We start from the raw sequence: 16,474 nt of genomic DNA, 5'->3' as shown, positions 1-16,474 counted from the left end.
GAAAACCTTATTTATTAATTAATGTTTAACCAGATTCAGGTCTTTTGCACCAAGCATCCAAATCCCTCTGGTGTTTTGTAAACACTTGTTAACACTGGTAACATGGCACAAAGTTAATTTAAATGAAAATGCAGCTCTCGGTGCTCTGCTTATGTGAATGTAATCAGGCACAGCAGCCACTGGCAGCTCAGCCCTCATTGCACTTGTATATAATGCATTTAGCGTAGTACCAGCCTCATCATTTCAAGTTATCATTAATTACAGTGGTAACTTGGTTGTCAAATGCCTTGGTACTCAAACAACTTGGAACCCAAACACTGCAAACCTGGAAGTAAGTGTTCCGGTTTGCGAACTTTTTTCGGAAGATGAACGTGCTCCGTTTCAGGTGTTACGCTTCCATTTTGAGTGCAACACTTCTGTTTTGAGTGTTACGCTGAAGTCTGTCTGTTTTTGCTATTTATTTTGTGGCCCTTTTTGTTTTGTTTTTGTGACTGTGTGGAACCCAGTTCAGCTACCTACTGACTGATTGTGTGACTGAAGTACATTGTTTATTGCTTTCATTTTATGGATCAATGGTTTCATTAGATAGTAAAATCCATATTAAATTCATGTTTTAGGGGTTGTTTTTAAAAGTCTGGAACGGATTAATCCAAGTGTGCCTTGGTTTTGGAACATTTTGGTTTTGGAACGGACTTCCGGAACGGATTAAATTTGAGAACCAAGGCACCACTGTATAAATGTATATATCGCTTTATGCCAAAACAGTCTTCTATTTTGAAATGTGGGTTCCTCCAGAGGGAAACCAGGGTGCTTCCTCACACATACACAGGCTCGGGTCCATCACCAGTTGCAAAAAGAGAATCCCAATTAGATTTTGTACAAAATCTATTCCAAGAACAGATGCACACGTACCCTGCATTGTTACTGACAGCGGTTATCCCTTTTACACCAGTCTTCAACAGTGCTCCTATGAGGTTCTCAGGGATGCCACAGAGCCCAAAACCTATGCAACACAAATTATTCAGCAGTGAACATCTCCATTGCAAAAATGACCCACCATCAACCATTCGTTCACCTCAAGCAGGGACTTTCTTCAGCAGCACATGATGGACCCTGCCTTCCAACCCAGAAGAAGGGGTCTCTCCCATATTATGCTGGTCTTCAAAGCCAACACAACCCCCCATTTTTGTTTGCATACCCAGAAGATATGGGGAATGGGAAGGGCCAATGGAGACCACAAATTTCAGCCCACTAGTAAGCCGACCCAAAACACACGGATCCTATTAAATCTAAATGTTGTGATCAAATGATGTGGTTTGCCAAGCGGCAAAAAACCCAACTAGCACCTGAAACCATGGGTGGAAACACTCAAACCTGCAGAAAGCAGCAGTTCAATTCTCCCTCACCTCTGCGGACTAACTTTGACAGGTGGACAGGACCAACGCCGTTTCCTTCTTAACTGAACTCTGCACTGGTCTCCCCTTTGTGAAATTACTGGCCTATATAACGACTCTCCCTCCACAACAATAAAACAACGTACACAATGCTTCCTTTACTTATCTTTCTATTGCCCTGGGCTGTTCAACTTCTAGAGCAATTCTCTTGGTGATAAAGGTACAGTTCTGAAGTCAGCAGAGACCAAACCACAGCCCTTTATAGTCTTAAGAGCTCTCAGCTTTAAGTATTTTTAATGCCCTGACGTGAGAACTCTGCATTTTGAAGCCTTCACCCTGCTCTAGAAACGTTACTCGTAAAAAGTGTTTTATGCTTGCTTCCCCATCATTTTAACACCATCCCTGAAAAGCCCATAGATACACAAAGCCACTGAAGACAATAAGTCTGAGTAGGCGCAGGTGTTTTTTGCAGCTCTAAAAGCACTAGGTGTGTCTCCTAGGCTGGTTCCTTGAAGCCAATGACGGTAGCAGCTCCTGTTCAGAGGCAGAAGCCCAACTTCCTGGTCCAATCAAAATGGAAGCCCCTTTTCTCATCTTCTAAATCACATGCATACTGAATGCGCGGAGGGGAAGCAGTTCCACACCCACTGTCTCTACCCCATGACCTTCACACAATTGGCAGAAGGTCTGAAAAGGGCCTCTGTTGACATACAGGTGTAGGCATGTAGCCGTTCCACAAGCTCAGAACCCGGTTTAATCGGGATTCCAAGTTGTGCAGAGAACCCGTGTACGCAGAGGTTCCTTCGAGACCTTTGACCAAATACATATGGGGCAGAACCCCAAGGCACCCAAAGGTTGGGAATGGGGCTGGGAAGCCCAGCTCTACTCCTCGCTCCCTGCATGCAGAGGAAGTATAAACAAACCTGTAGAACAGCCTTGTCCAACCTTGAGTGCCCAGATGGCTGTTGGCCTCCAATCATCCTTGCCCAATCTGGCTAGGGATGATGAGGATTGTAGTCCAACAATTTGTGGAGACCCAAGTTTGGAGAAGGCTTCTATAGAAGAATGCAAGGGAAAAAGAATCAGGTTAAATCTGATTATACAGGAACACAGGAAGCTGTATGGTATTACCAGCACTGACTGGCAGAGGCTCTCCAGGGTTTGAACCATGGTTTTCTGCATGCAAACCAGCTGTTCTACCACTGACCTACAGCCTTTCTCCCATTTTACCAACTGCCTAGAAATCCTTTACAGTGGTACCTTGGGTCCCGAATGGCTTGGCTCCTGAACAAATCGGCTCCCGAACATCGCAAACCCAGAAGTAAGTGTTCTGGTTTGCAAACATTTTATGGAAGCCAAATGTCCGTTTTGGCTGTCAGCATTGTTTCTGGCGCCAATCAGAAGCCACGCCTTGGTTTGCAAATGTTTTGGTAGTCAAATGGACTTCCAGAATGGATTGAGTTTGGGAACCAAGGTACTGCTGTATTACCGTATTTTTCGCTCTATAGGACGCACCTTGTTTTAGAGAGGGAGAACAAGAAAAAAAAATTCTCCCCCGCTCTGCGCAGCACCCCTTCAGCGAAGTGGCGGGAGAAACGGAGTCCCTTCCATTTCTCCTCCCCCTTAGCTGAAGGGGCGCTGTGCCTTAGCTGAAGGATACCTACCCTTCAGCAAAAGGAACCTGAAGCCTCCGGAGCACAGCGGGAGCTCCCGCTGCGCTCCGGAGGCTTCAGGTGGCTATCTTTGGAGCCTGTAGAGCGGGAGGGGCCGGTGCGCACCGACCCCTCTTGCTCTCCAGGCTTCAGTGAAAGCAATGTGAAGCCTCCGGAGTGCAGCAGGAGCGTTCCCACTGCGCTTCAGAGGTTTCGCATTGCTATCGCTGAAGCCAAGGAGCCTGCATTTGCTCCATAAGACGCAAACACATTTCCTCTTCATTTTTGGAGGGGGAAATGTGTGTCTTATAGAGCGAAAAATACAGTATGTTTTGTCTGAAGTACTGAAAATCTAAAGCCTATCATTTATGTTCATGGAGTAGCAGAAATGTTTCCAATTTATAAAACTGAGCAAGTAGATTCCTAAGTACTTACCACCAACGAGGAGAGTAGCCCCATTGGGTATGTCTTTTACTGCTTCCACCGGATCATTATAAAACTGGGTGTTGTGGTGGCTGCTTGTTGAAAAATAGCAGCCACAGCTCTAGAAAGAGTAGAAGAAACAAAGGGGAGAAAGCGTCATGGTACAACCTTAGGTGCTCATTCGCAGTAACAAAGGATATCCCGCCAGCAGTTTTTAGAAAGACATGCACAAGAAATTTGTGCTGATCAAAAAGTGCAAAGAATGCATGCTAGAGGCTCATGGGTAACACTAGATTTGAAGGGTGTACGTCACTATGGTCAAAACGACATGTATGCTGCCATTTTATACAACAATACAACCAATAAAATGAATGTGATGTTGAATTTCCCAATAATCTCTGCTTGCTTTCCTTCCTTTTTAAAAGGGCAAATTTCTAGCTACTGTGCTTGAAGGTTTTCAGGCAATGCACCCTGAAACATCAGAAGGAGCTGCGGTTCCAGCCATGTTCTGCATAATATGAGCTCTGAATCACTTTAGCAAATACTGTATTTAGGTGAAGGACAGTAGGGGAAAGATTTAAATTCTTTGTTTATTCTTTGCAGCTTGGAAGTAAGGGTATTATTACAAATACCGATACTCTTAAGCAATAAACATATTGTAAACTTGAATTTCCAAAACCACATTTAGGGGTCTGTCCTCGATATGTCTGGCCACATTTTTAATTAAAGAAAACAGTGTCTGAACAGACAGTACTACTATCTTAAGCAACTCCTAGGAAATATATTTTCTCTAGACATGCAACTAGGGCAAGGGTGAGTATATGTCAGATTTCAACAAAATGCCTGAGCTTCACAAGCTTGCAGAATCAGAGTTAATATTCTAAAAAGACTAACTTAGAAGCAATTGCCACAGATCACAGGCTAAAATCCTGTAGGAAGTAAATTCCATTGAAGCCATTAAATTTCATTCTGATTCTGCAGACATGGATACTTATGGATTTTATTTTATTTTATTTTATTTTGTTTTAAAAATTCCATTCATATCCTATCTTTCTTCCAAGGAGCTCAAGGTGTCATACTTTGTTCTCCCCCTCCCCATTTTATCCTCATAGAATAACAACCCTGGGGGGGGGGGTAGGTTAGTGACTGGCCCAAGGTGACCCAGTAAACTTCAAGGCTGAGTGTTTTATTTTAATTAGTAAAACTAATGTGGTTTATCTTATAAAGAACAATATATAAATATTTTTTAAATAAACAAGGATCTGTCTAGTCATACTAACATATACTTTATTGTAAAATGACATACAATTGAGTTATGTTCCTATTTAAAATTTATTTACAATTCTTTATTATTTTTGAAAATGTTTTGCCATCTGAGTAAACAACACAAAGTCTTAAGTTATCCAAGGTTCTAAGGCTGCAATCATAACCCTACTTACCTGGAAGTAAGCTCCATTCAATTCAACAGGACTTACAGCACTTCTGAGTAGACATAGCTAGGGCAACACAGTAAAATGTTGATTCTATTGTAGTGAAAACCATTTCTATTGAAATTTCAACTACGTGTCAGTCACCTTGTGGGTGTTTCTAAATGGCAACGCCAGGTAAACCTCTTAATAAACCTGGCAATGCAAGTATATTTAGTCAGCAGCAAGTTCTACTGAATTCTATGAAACATACAGTACTCCCTAATAAATGATCTTAGAAATGTAGTCTCAGGATGCATTCTGATACAGCAAGGTGGGGAACTTCCAATCCATGGGCCAGTTCCATTTTGGGCTCTGAAGCCATTTTTGATGGTCACCTGTCAATCAAGAAACATCACCCAATGAGCAGGTGACATCAACTGATTGGCAGGACTTTAATCCAGCTTGGTTTGGCTCTACGTGTTACTTTCTTCCAAGAAGTGGTTGGCCCAGAGGGTTCAATCCTGTTTTGTAATATAATCATAAATAATAAATTTTTATTTATACCCTGCCCTTCCCAGTTCAGAAAACCGGGCTCAGGGCGGTTAACAACAAATTTAAAACACTTAATTGATGCAACAAAAAACAGCTTAAAATACAGTATAAAACGTGAATAACAATAAATTCAGAATTCAAAAATCAATTTAAGGGGGAAATCCATCCAACAGTGTATACTTTACTGCAGGCACCCCCAAACTTGGCCCTCCAGATGTTTGGGGACTACAATTCCCATCATCCCTGACCACTGGTCCTGTTAGCTAGGGATGATGGGAGCTGTAGTGCCAAAACATCTGGAGGGCTGAGTTTGGGGGTGCCTGCTATACTGTATACCCATTTACCTAGGAGTAAGTTTGATTAATAGCAACACATCCTCCATGTAATCCTATGACATCTGAACTACTTCTTACCTATTTACAAAAATCTGAGATGTCTCCTGTCCTGACCAAATATGTAAAATTATGCCATATTTGTAGACAAATTACCGGTATTAAGCATACATTAAGCAGATAAACAGAGACAGGGATAGGAAATAGGAGGGGGGGAGGAACTCATTTTCCTTACTAATAAACCCCAGAAATAATGAGCAATGGAGCACTCAGGATTTCTTAACCAGAAGCTTCTGGCTGCCTTCTGCACAAGATACTTTAAGAAGAACCAGCCAACAATTCTCCCCGGCATGGAAAGTCACATGCTATGCTTCGTCAACACTGGCACAACAACAGAAACACCAAGCAACCAGTTCATCCCCTTTCTCCAACAAGGACACATCTCTCAGCCAGTCAAAAGTGTGCCGACTAGGTCAAAGTCATTTATCCTTTGACACAGAGCTACAGCTAGCCTCCAATTTATACTGCAGTGCAGCAGTTCAAATTTCTGCATATGGAAACTTTGTGAGCCAATATTATTATGCACATTGACAAAAGTTGTGTCCAGCATGTTAAAAGCACTGGGTGACACTGAATTCCTCTGGGGAATCCTCCAAGAGCAGAATGAGGAGGGAGGGAGGGGAATTCTGTGGCATCTACTGGTGTGACATTAAATCTGGCCTACAAGGTTTCCATTGCCTTGTCAGGAAATGTAGTCAGGAAATCTTGTCAGGAAATCTAGAACACACCTGAAGCAGTGTCCCAATAAACAAGAGATTGCTGGGTACCAGCACAGGATTACATGCTCACTTGCAGAACAGAAATGGCCAACCTCTAGGGCAGACAGCTGAAAGTTGTGGCACTTCTAGACAAGAGCAGAAGAGCCCAGAGGGCCTGAGTCTATGGCACAACACAGCTAAGCCTATGCTATTGCTTCCCTCTCCAGTGACACACCCTGTCTTCCTTCCCAAAGCAGGAGACGAGAAGCAGAGCCATGGAACTTGCTCCCGTAAAAGGCAATGGCAGCCACCAAGTTGGATGGCTTTAGAAGAGGATCAGACCAGGGGCGGACTTTGGTAATAAATATGGTGCCCTGAGCAAGGACAAAATTTGCCACCGCATTGCTTATTTTCACAATACAGTGGTACCTCGGGTTAAGAACTTAATTCGTTCTGGAGGTCTGTTCTTAACCTGAAACTGTTTTTAACCTGAAGCACCACTTTAGCTAATGGGGACTCCTGCTGCCGCCACACGATTTCTGTTCTCATCCTGAAGCAAAGTTCTTAACCCGAGGTAATATTTCTGGGTTAGCGGAGTCTGTAACCTGAAGTGTATGTAACCCGAGGTACCACTGTAATGTCTTTAGTACAGTTGCTTTCTTATGGATCTTCTCAGTAGGTACCCACATAAATATAGGGTTGTGGTGGTTGTTTTGCGCCCCCTCGTCCTGGCACCCTGGGCAGGGGAACTACCTGCATCCCACTAATTCTGGCACTGGTTAGACAAGTCAAGGCTATATTTTGTTCTGCCTCTGCTGCGAGAGGAATCGGGCCTCTGAATACCACTTATTCTGCTCATGTCCCACTGGCATCTGGTCAGTGAGAAGAGGATGCTGGACTGAATGGGCCTGATCCAGCAGGCTTGTCTTCTTATTCAAAAGGTAGCAACTGTTTTGCATGCAAAAAGTACCAGATTCAGTCTCTAGGTAGGGCTGGCACAGTCCAGACCAGAAGCACGGCCTAGACTAGCGTTTGCCAACCAGGTAAACCAGATTCCCTTTGGGGGGTTAAAGGAGGAGAGAGTACCATATACAACACCCTGAGCTCCTTGCAGAAAAGGCAGGATATAAATGCAACAAATAAACAAATGTTTAGGACTTCAATTCCCATCAGCCCCGGGGAGCAAATGTTCTAAAAACAACAACAAAAACTTTAGAATTTCGCGGCTTTCTGCATGCTATTTGGCTCTTTAAAACTTTTTAAATTTGGTTTTTTTCCAGTTTATTTAGGGGGACTTTCCTTGGAGGGCGTAGAAGGGAGGGGAGAAACAATCACACTGTGCAACCGCACTCACGGGCGTAGCCAAGGAAATAAAATAAATAAAAATACTTAACTAAAAGCAGAAATTGTAGAAAGATTTTGACAGGAGTCCCCCCCCCCCCAGCACTTGGGGTCAAAAGAAAGTATTTTAAAACAACTGTTGTTGAGACATTTCATTCCCAATCGGCTAGGCAGTCAGACAGAGGGGGATGTCAGGTGGGTCTCCTGCCCTCACCTGGCTCCCCAACATAAATCCTGACCCCACCTGACTATACCAGTTCTATTTGGAACGTACCTGTTTCTGTGTTTCCACATCTTCCAAGAGGCGTAAGGGAACGCCTTAATGAAAGATGCAAGACCTCTGGCTAGGCCTGTCTTACCGCCAGCCAGCCTGCTCCTATCCTAAGTCACTTAGCCAGCCAGGCCCCTGGGGATGGGGACAGAAAGGGACAGAGCGCGGGCCTGCAAGCAAAGCTCGCTCCCTTCCTTCTTCCTCAAGGTCAGCTAAACAAACAGGCGCCTCTGTTCCGCTGAAGGACGCGCGCCCAGCAGGTAGGGATCCCCTCCGGCCTGGTCAGCCCAGGGGCGCAAGGAGAGAGGCGCGCCGCTCCTTCCGCCGCGCGTCGCGGGGGAATCTTTGCGCCTTTGCAAGGAAACCTTCGCGCGCAACGAGCCTTGAAGGGAAAGGCGAGCAGGAGGTTCATCCACGGCTCAGAGCCGGCCAGGGGCCAAAGGGAAGGGAGCCAGGAGGCCGGCGAGCGGATTAGAGAGCAAGAGGGCATGGAAATGTCAGTGGGACGCGTTACTGTTTAGGGGGGAAGGGGGCGAAAGGTTGCCCAGTGGCCCGGAGAAAAAAGTGGGGCAGGTGGCGGAGAGAAGCAGCCTGGCCTGCTCTTGCGCCTTCGTAGGGGAGGATTTTTGCATCACATGGAGCGAAACCCGATCTCCTGCTAAGGCTCAAGCTGCGCCGGCGAGCCGGTCCAAGTTGCAGAGGCTGCAAAGGCTTCCTTGCGAGAAGGGTCCTCTGCCACCATCGCCGCGCGCTTGCTTACCTTGGCCGGGGCTCGACGGAGGAGCTGCGCCGTGCCAGAGCCGGGCAGGCAGCGAGCAAAGCGGGCCAGGAGGCTCTGAGCCGCCATCTTCGTGCGCTTCGCGGCGTGCAAGGCGAGCAGGAAGGAGCCGGGGCGAGCAGCGGCCTTGGAGAAGGAGAAGAGGAGGAGGAAGCGGTGGCGGCGGCTGATGCCCAACCCCCTCGGCGCGAGGCTGCCGGAAAAAAAAGAGAGAGCAGGGCGCGCCTGTCAAATGGGATGCGAAGCTGGGGGAGGGTTAGGGGGCTCGACGTCTGACGTCGTTTTTAACCCCTTGTAAAAGCAGGCTGGAGGCTGGAGCACCGGCTCCTTGGAGGAGGCGCAGAGGCGCCTCTTGGCCTGGGAGTTGGAGATGCAACAGGGCGCGCTCTGTGTTCCGTGGCGCTTGCTCCCTGGAACGGCGCCCTTACAGATTAGCAGACTGTGTCCTTTTAAACGTGTTTCTAGGATGGTTTGGTTTGGTTTTCCTCTTGTTTTCGTTATGTACTTTGTGGTTTTATTCCGAGATCTTCGGACGAAGGATGGTATACAAATTTAATAAATATACAATTGTGCTAATGATGCCCCCGACCGAGCCGAATGTTTTGGTTGTTTAGTTGATTTGACTTATCCGCCGCTTTTCCACAGGGAGCAGCTCGCAGCAAACTTTCGGAACGGCGCAACGGAGCACCCTGGGAATACAAAATGCAGATCATGTCAGTAAATTAGAAATAACGAAAACCATCCATTTAGCAAACACAGAATGAATTCAGTAATACAAAGAAAAAACTTAATATAGACTTAAATACTGCAGAGCAAAAACGAATGGAGCTTTCACTCAGTAAAGCGGGGTAAGGACGACTAGGGATGCAAAAGGTTAGACATAGTTTACTTGGGAGGGAGTAAGCCATATTGGGCTCAGTAAGGCTTCCGAGTACACACTGCAATGACGAGTGTAAGATCCAATGAAATCAATAGCGCTGATTTTTGAGTAAATTGGTTGTAAAGTGATAGGACGAACTTCCAAAGACAAAATAAAATTAAGGAGTGGATTTTAATGGATCCTTGTGGTTTGGTTTTTTGGGGTTGCCTGCTTGTGAACTGGCCCCTGTAGCTGCTCCCTGTAGCAGCACTTTTATTTCTGCAGAGATTAGCAGGTTTTCATTTTACCTGCATCGCATGAAAATTTTTACTCCTGATTTCTGCATATCAAACCTCAGCCAAAAGCAGTGAAGTTTTCGGCTTTTCCTGTACAGTTGGCTTTGTTCCGCTTTGTCATGCAAACTCAGCAAAATCTGCTCTCAGAAATCATAACTTCCATTTGTTCCTGCAGATTGCATTAAAACAACAAATAAATCAGACCTTTATGTAACTATTCTGCCCTGGAATATGCTTCCTAGTGAGGTTGTGAAATAAGAACATGTCTCCTTTTGCACCATACATTGAAAGCACAATGGTACCACTTTAAGAGTCTCTGCTCCCCAGAATTCTGGGAACTGTAGTTTGTTCAGAATTAGAGCCTCACAGAGCTACACTGTCAGAGTAGTGCAACAATCCCTGCCCTTTAGCTTGTTGATGTTTGGGGGGTTTCAAGGGGCTAATCTCCCTTTTGGGGTAGGTGTTTCACCCCTTTCCACCCCTTGATTAAAGTAACCTAGTGATGGGTCTGTCCTCTGAGAATCTCTTGAAGTTTGGCCTGCCAGAAGTTGTATGTGCAAAAGACCTCTTTTGTTCAGTTTTACATTGGATTTCTCTGTGTTTAATGTCCCTGCTATGTCCAAATAAATGTGTTCAATTACTGTGAAGCACCCCTAGAGTTGGGGAGCACATATTTTGTTTGCTGGCCCAGGGTAAGAACTTCAGTACATAACATATTTTATCACGGAGTCCGATCAGCTTTGCAGCAGAATACCCTTCTGTCACTCAGGCTACTGTCTGCAGAACAGAACAGGGCCCAAAAATAAAAGATGTGTCTGTCCCCGGCTTAGAGCAGTCAGCTTCTAAGTCAGCAACAGACATCTGACAGCCTGAAGTTAGCATTTGAACCCTGCAGTCATATGTCATGGTGTCATTTTTTAGGAAAAGCAGGAGTCAAATGAATATTAGGGTTTGGGTTTCAGAGTTTAAATATGCCAGTGCAATGAAGCAATTGAATTAATGCGCGTTATGCATAGTCATTGCATGGCTCCTTCTAATGGTACTTTTTATGGCTAAACAACAATACGCACAAATGAAACATGAGAGCAAGCATCTACATTGGCTGATAAAACTGTTTCCCAAATATCAGGCATGCCGTAGTTGTGGCACCTTTCAGTTTTTTAGTCAGATCAGTGCAGTTTAGCGGCTAAGAGTTATGAATCAGGAAGCCCCTAGTTTGAATTCAGCCTCTGGCATGAATTTCCTTAGCAAGCCCCTCTTTTGCAGCTTCAGTATGGCTATTGGGAGGCTTGGGCAGAGGAAGGGGAGTGTGGTGGGGGCGGGTCACCCCAGGTGTCACTACCGAGGGGGGTGACAAAATGCCGGGCGGCACTCATCATCATCATCATCAACAACAACAACTTTATTGCACTGGCCAAAGGCCATGGCATCATTCACAAAGGGAACAAAAAGAAAAGCAACAATAACCATAGGTACTGCAGATGCAATAAACCACGATCACGTCTCCTAAGAATTATTTGTTGCATACGATAGAATAGCAAGGGGTTCTCAGGTAGAATGTGCCAGGTTAAATGTCCGAATCACCTTTGCAATTGACTACTATTTTATCTAAGGGACGCAGGTGGCGCTGTGGGTTAAAGCCTCAGCGCCTAGGACTTGCCGATCGAAAGGTCGGCGGTTCGAATCCCTGCGGCGGGGTGCGCTCCTGCTGCTCGGTCCCAGCGCCTGCCAACCTAGCAGTTCGAAAGCACCTCCGGGTGCAAGTAGATAAATAGGGACCGCTTACCAGCGGGAAGGTAAACGGCGTTTCCGTGTGCGGCTCTGGCTTGCCAGAGCAGCGATGTCACGCTGGCCACGTGACCCGGAAGTGTCTCCGGACAGCGCTGGCCCCTGGCCTCTTAAGTGAGATGGGCGCACAACCCCAGAGTCTGTCAAGACTGGCCCGTACGGGCAGGGGTACCTTTACCTTTACTATTTTATCTAGTTCTTTTCTCCTGATCTTCTTAGCTGCCAATGCATATTGTTGTTGTTGTTGTTTAGTCATGTCCAGCTCTTCGTGACCCCATGAACCAGAGAACGCCAGGCACTCCTGTCTTCCACTGCCTCCTGCAGTTTGGTCAAACTCATGCTGGTAGCTTCAAGAACACTATCCAACCATCTTGTCCTCTGTCGTCTCCTTCTCCTCGTGCCCTCAATCTTCCCCAACATCAGGGTCTTTTTCAGGGAGTCTTCTCTTCTCATGAGGTGGCCAAAGTATTGGAGCCTCAGCTTCAGGATCTGTCCTTCCAGTGAGCACTCAGGGCTGATTTCTAAGTTACAATCACCACGGGGCCTGCAGCGCGCTCGACCCATGCGTCTCTCCTGGGAGTGACGCGGTGGCTTGGGCACGCACAGGCTCCCTGCTGCCCAAAAATTTGCCCGCTGACTTCCCCAGCTGTAAGGTGGCTGAGAGGGAGGAGACAGCCAGACTCCTTGGAGGCCCCATGGAGCATCCTGCCCTGGCTGGCCCCCGCCCCTGGGCGCAGGGCATGCGCACAACCCCAGTCGCCCGATCAGTTTGCTCCGCCGCTGATTGGAGGTGGGCATTATGCATACTGTAACTCTGAAACACTGGGAAAATGAATATTGACTTACCTAAGCTGGGGATAGCTCACTTGGTTAGAGCGTGGTGCTGGTAACACCAAGGTTGCAGGTTTGATGCCCATAACGGATAGCTGCATATTCCTGCATTTCAGCAGGTTGGAATGGATGATCCTCAGGGTCCTATGAGTTTGTGATTACAACCAGCTAATGTAGGATAAGAACCTTGAGCCTGTTACACAGTGGACCTGGTTATCAATTTAAAATCTTCCTTATAGTTGACTGCATAGTTATCCACTCACACATCTGATTCTGTGCTGCTCAGCAGTCTGACCAGCTTTTGTAGACTGATATTGCTTTTAAATTTGATCCTATATTCTAACATTTTTGAACTTCTTCCTAGTTTTTTTTATTATCCATGGAAATACCCTATCTACCCATCTATGTTCTTAATGTTTGCTGGCAGTGGAGATTAAGTGATGCAATACATTGGAAGCAAAATAGAAATCATAGAGATGGAGAATGAATACGTAATGTTATAAAAATAATTGGGATATAGATGATGAACTGATTTTTTTACTTTAAAAAAATCAAATTAGTCAATTTTTCTAGCTTTCTTTTTCTACATACAGCTGCAAATTAAATTAGATGTAGATATATTTGCCTTTTAAAAATTAAGTGCATACTGTACTGAACACGCATACTCCCATCCTTGCCATTCCAGAATGTACAGTACGTTTGACATGGATTTTCCACTACCATTTTGAGTTCTATTTGAGTAACACTGGCCAGCAAAAACAAACCAAAAATCATACATTTTGCAGGGAACAGTAGCTGGAGTTTGGAACTTCTTATGCTGAACAGGGATAATTTGCCAGAGTTAATGTGATGGAAGGAACTGAGTTAAACCTGTTGTAAGTTAATCATTACAGACACTAGTCTTAATTTTCTTAAACCTTAATCAAAACCACTAGAAAACTAACTTGGTCATAGCAGTATTGGAAACAATCCAAGGAAAACATGGTGTTAAAGGAATGAATAGTCATGAGAATTTTCCCGAATTCATCTCCTCGGATGGAGCACACATTTTGTTTTTATTCCTACTTTTCTTTTCCTGCCATGTTGCAATAATGAATTGCAGTGTATGTTCAATTCATTTTATTTGAACTACCACCACCCAATTCGGTTGCTTAGGCAAAGAAATCATTAGTTACACAAGGTCACCCATGGAGAATCATGGCTCAAAAGGGATTCCAAGTAGAGTAGGAGGAATAAGTTGATTTTGTTTGTTTTTTTAATAAGAAGCTACCTGATCTGCACTTCTTGAACCGGAACACAGCTACCCTTTGAAACTCTTATTGATCCCAGTTTTGTGACACAGCCTTCCAACCAAAGAATACGCACAAAAGTCAATAGAATGGGGAAAATAACAAATTAAATTCATTATATATGCTACCCTACTAGCTGCACTTTCTGAAAACAATGGAAGAGGTTTTTGTGCCCAGTTGCATGAATGTGTCTCTGTCATGTTGCATATATTTTGTATTGCATTGTCCAGGACAGCCTTTCATTTGGTTAGTGCTGGGTTACGGGAGATTCACATTCACAACTCCATTTAGCTGTGATCTTAATTGGGTGATCATGGGTCAGACACCATCTCTCAGCACAACCTACCTCACAAGGTTGTTGTGAAGATAAAGGAAAGGGGAGATAGCCATGTGTACAGCCTTATGCTCCTTGGATGACAGCCAGGATATAAATATAACTACAGTGGTACCTTGGTTTACGAACTTAATCCGTTCCGGAAGTCCGTTCTTAAACCAAAGCATTCTTAAACCAAGGCATGCGTTCCCATAGCAGCGGGGGACTCGATTTACAAATGGAACACACTCAACAGGAAGTGAAACGTGTTCTTCCAAGACAAAGTTCGCAAACCGAAACACCTACTTCTGGGTTTGCAGCGTTCTTAATCCAAGCTGTTCATAAACTAAGCTGTTCTTAAACCAAGGTACCACTGCACTCTGCTCCTTGCAGTGCTAGTCACAGATGATCTGGGACAACAGCCATATCCGATCATCCCTGGTTTCTTTACTATTAGCAGGGGAAATCGCTACATGAAGAGTACATAACAAGATGATGAGATTGAAGCTAAGACAGTAGCACTGTTATAAGCAGAATCCTCTTAGCAGCTGACAACCAACATGCCAATTCATGTCTGATAAAACCTTCAAGAACAGGATTTTCTGGACTGTAATACAATATTCAAAGGATTATTTCTACTCTGTTCATGTAACACACTGTACGTGTTACACTCTATATATAAGCTGCATGGTGATATTGTCCTTAAGGATTCTCAGGGAAAGGCAGGAAAGTGCTTCAGGCAGAAAAATGCCTTGATCCAGTCCTGCCTTGCTCAATACAGCAATCTCTGCAACAAACTCTAGATCTGCTGAACACATTGCAGTACTATAACTGCAGTCACAAAACCTTTTGCCAGTTCTAAAGCCTTCAACAGATATGTTCCCAGCCTTGTTCTCCTGACATCAATCAAGAGCTTGACTGGCAAAGGAGCTGCTATATGTGAATGATTAAGCTGGTTGGATTGAGGTACGTCTAGAGGGCTTGTCATAAAGACTAGGGCTAAACATAGACCTCAACTAGACACAGGCAGGAGAGTTTGGAGCTGACTTGTAGGAACAGACTCTTCAGTCTGTTGCATTATCAGCTTACAACACTTTTTAGTGATACCTGATCCATGGCCATCTGATGTACCTTTGGGGACTATTAATTTGGTGTATATTTATTATTGGTTGGTTAACATGCAGGCCTGTCATTTCTTTCACTGGACTGTATTTGAATGTAATGGTTTTCATTTCATATTATTGTTAGCTGTTACAGTCATACCTCATGTTATGTCCGTTTCATGTTACGTTCTTTCAGGTTACGTCCCGCGGTAACCCAGAAGTACCAGAAAGGGTTACTTCCGGGTTTCGCCGCTCGCGCATGCACAGAAGTGCAAAATGACGTAACCCGCATGCGCAGAAGCGGCGAATTGCAACCTGCGCATGTGCAGATGCACGGCTGTGGTTGCGCTCTTTTCATGTTGCAAACGGGCCTTTAGAATGGATCCCGTTCGCAGCCAGAGGTACCACTGTATCAGTTCATTATCCTGGAAGAACTGTACTGTCTGCTGCTGTGCTCGGAGCACCCTATTGCAATGTTTGGAGCACCCATTATCTCATGTTTGTAGGATATTGTCTGTGGAAAGGCATTCTGCCTCCATTTCAGTAATCTTTGACTTACCACTCCTACCATTCATGGAACATTTATTTGATTCTTATTCGTTTGTGACTCCATGCACATATTACATGTCTTCTGCTTATGAATTTTGAAACAGCATAGCGTAATAATAATAATAATAATATTTTATTATTTATACCCTGCCCATCTAGTTGGGTTTCCCCAGCCACTCTGGGCAGCTTCCAACCAAATATTAAAAACAATACAGCGTCAGACATTAAAAACTTCCCTAAACAAGGCTGCCTGTTATAAAAAATATTATCAGTATATTATCAGTATGTTGATGACACACAGCTCTGTTTTCCCATTCCCTCTGAACTGGGTGTGCTTTTCTGCCTGCGAAGGTGTTGGACCTGGAAGCTATGGTGGACTGTATGGGGCCAGTAAAGTGAAGTTGAATCCCAATTCAATAGAGTTGTTGTAGTGGGGGATTCTTATGTCTGAGTATTAGGTCTGGGTATTCATTTACCAAGTGGTAACTTATCAGAGTAGATAAACATCAGTGGAAGAAACTGTGAACACACACATG

The 16,474-nt window shown here is 44.7% G+C and overlaps 1 protein-coding gene across 1 annotated transcript in view; it reads right to left on the bottom strand.

Moving 5' to 3' along the window:
• Nucleotides 1-9,128, bottom strand: part of OXCT1 (3-oxoacid CoA-transferase 1) — a 55,484-nt gene extending 46,356 nt beyond the window's left edge. Inside the window, exons 1-3 of the mRNA XM_079994949.1 lie at nucleotides 8,893-9,128; nucleotides 3,482-3,590; nucleotides 913-1,003 (exon numbers count right to left, since the gene is read on the bottom strand). Coding sequence (XP_079851075.1) covers nucleotides 913-1,003; nucleotides 3,482-3,590; nucleotides 8,893-8,979 — 287 coding nt within the window. The 5' untranslated portion in view covers nucleotides 8,980-9,128. The remainder of the gene's footprint in view (nucleotides 1-912; nucleotides 1,004-3,481; nucleotides 3,591-8,892) is intronic.
• Nucleotides 9,129-16,474: the final 7,346 nt, after the last annotated feature.

The sequence above is a fragment of the Podarcis cretensis genome, assembly GCF_951804945.1.
Source record: "Podarcis cretensis genome assembly, chromosome: 11".
Lineage (NCBI taxonomy): Eukaryota > Metazoa > Chordata > Lepidosauria > Squamata > Lacertidae > Podarcis > Podarcis cretensis.
Note: the sequence above shows the minus strand (reverse complement) of the source record. Positions and strands in the feature narration are given on the sequence as shown.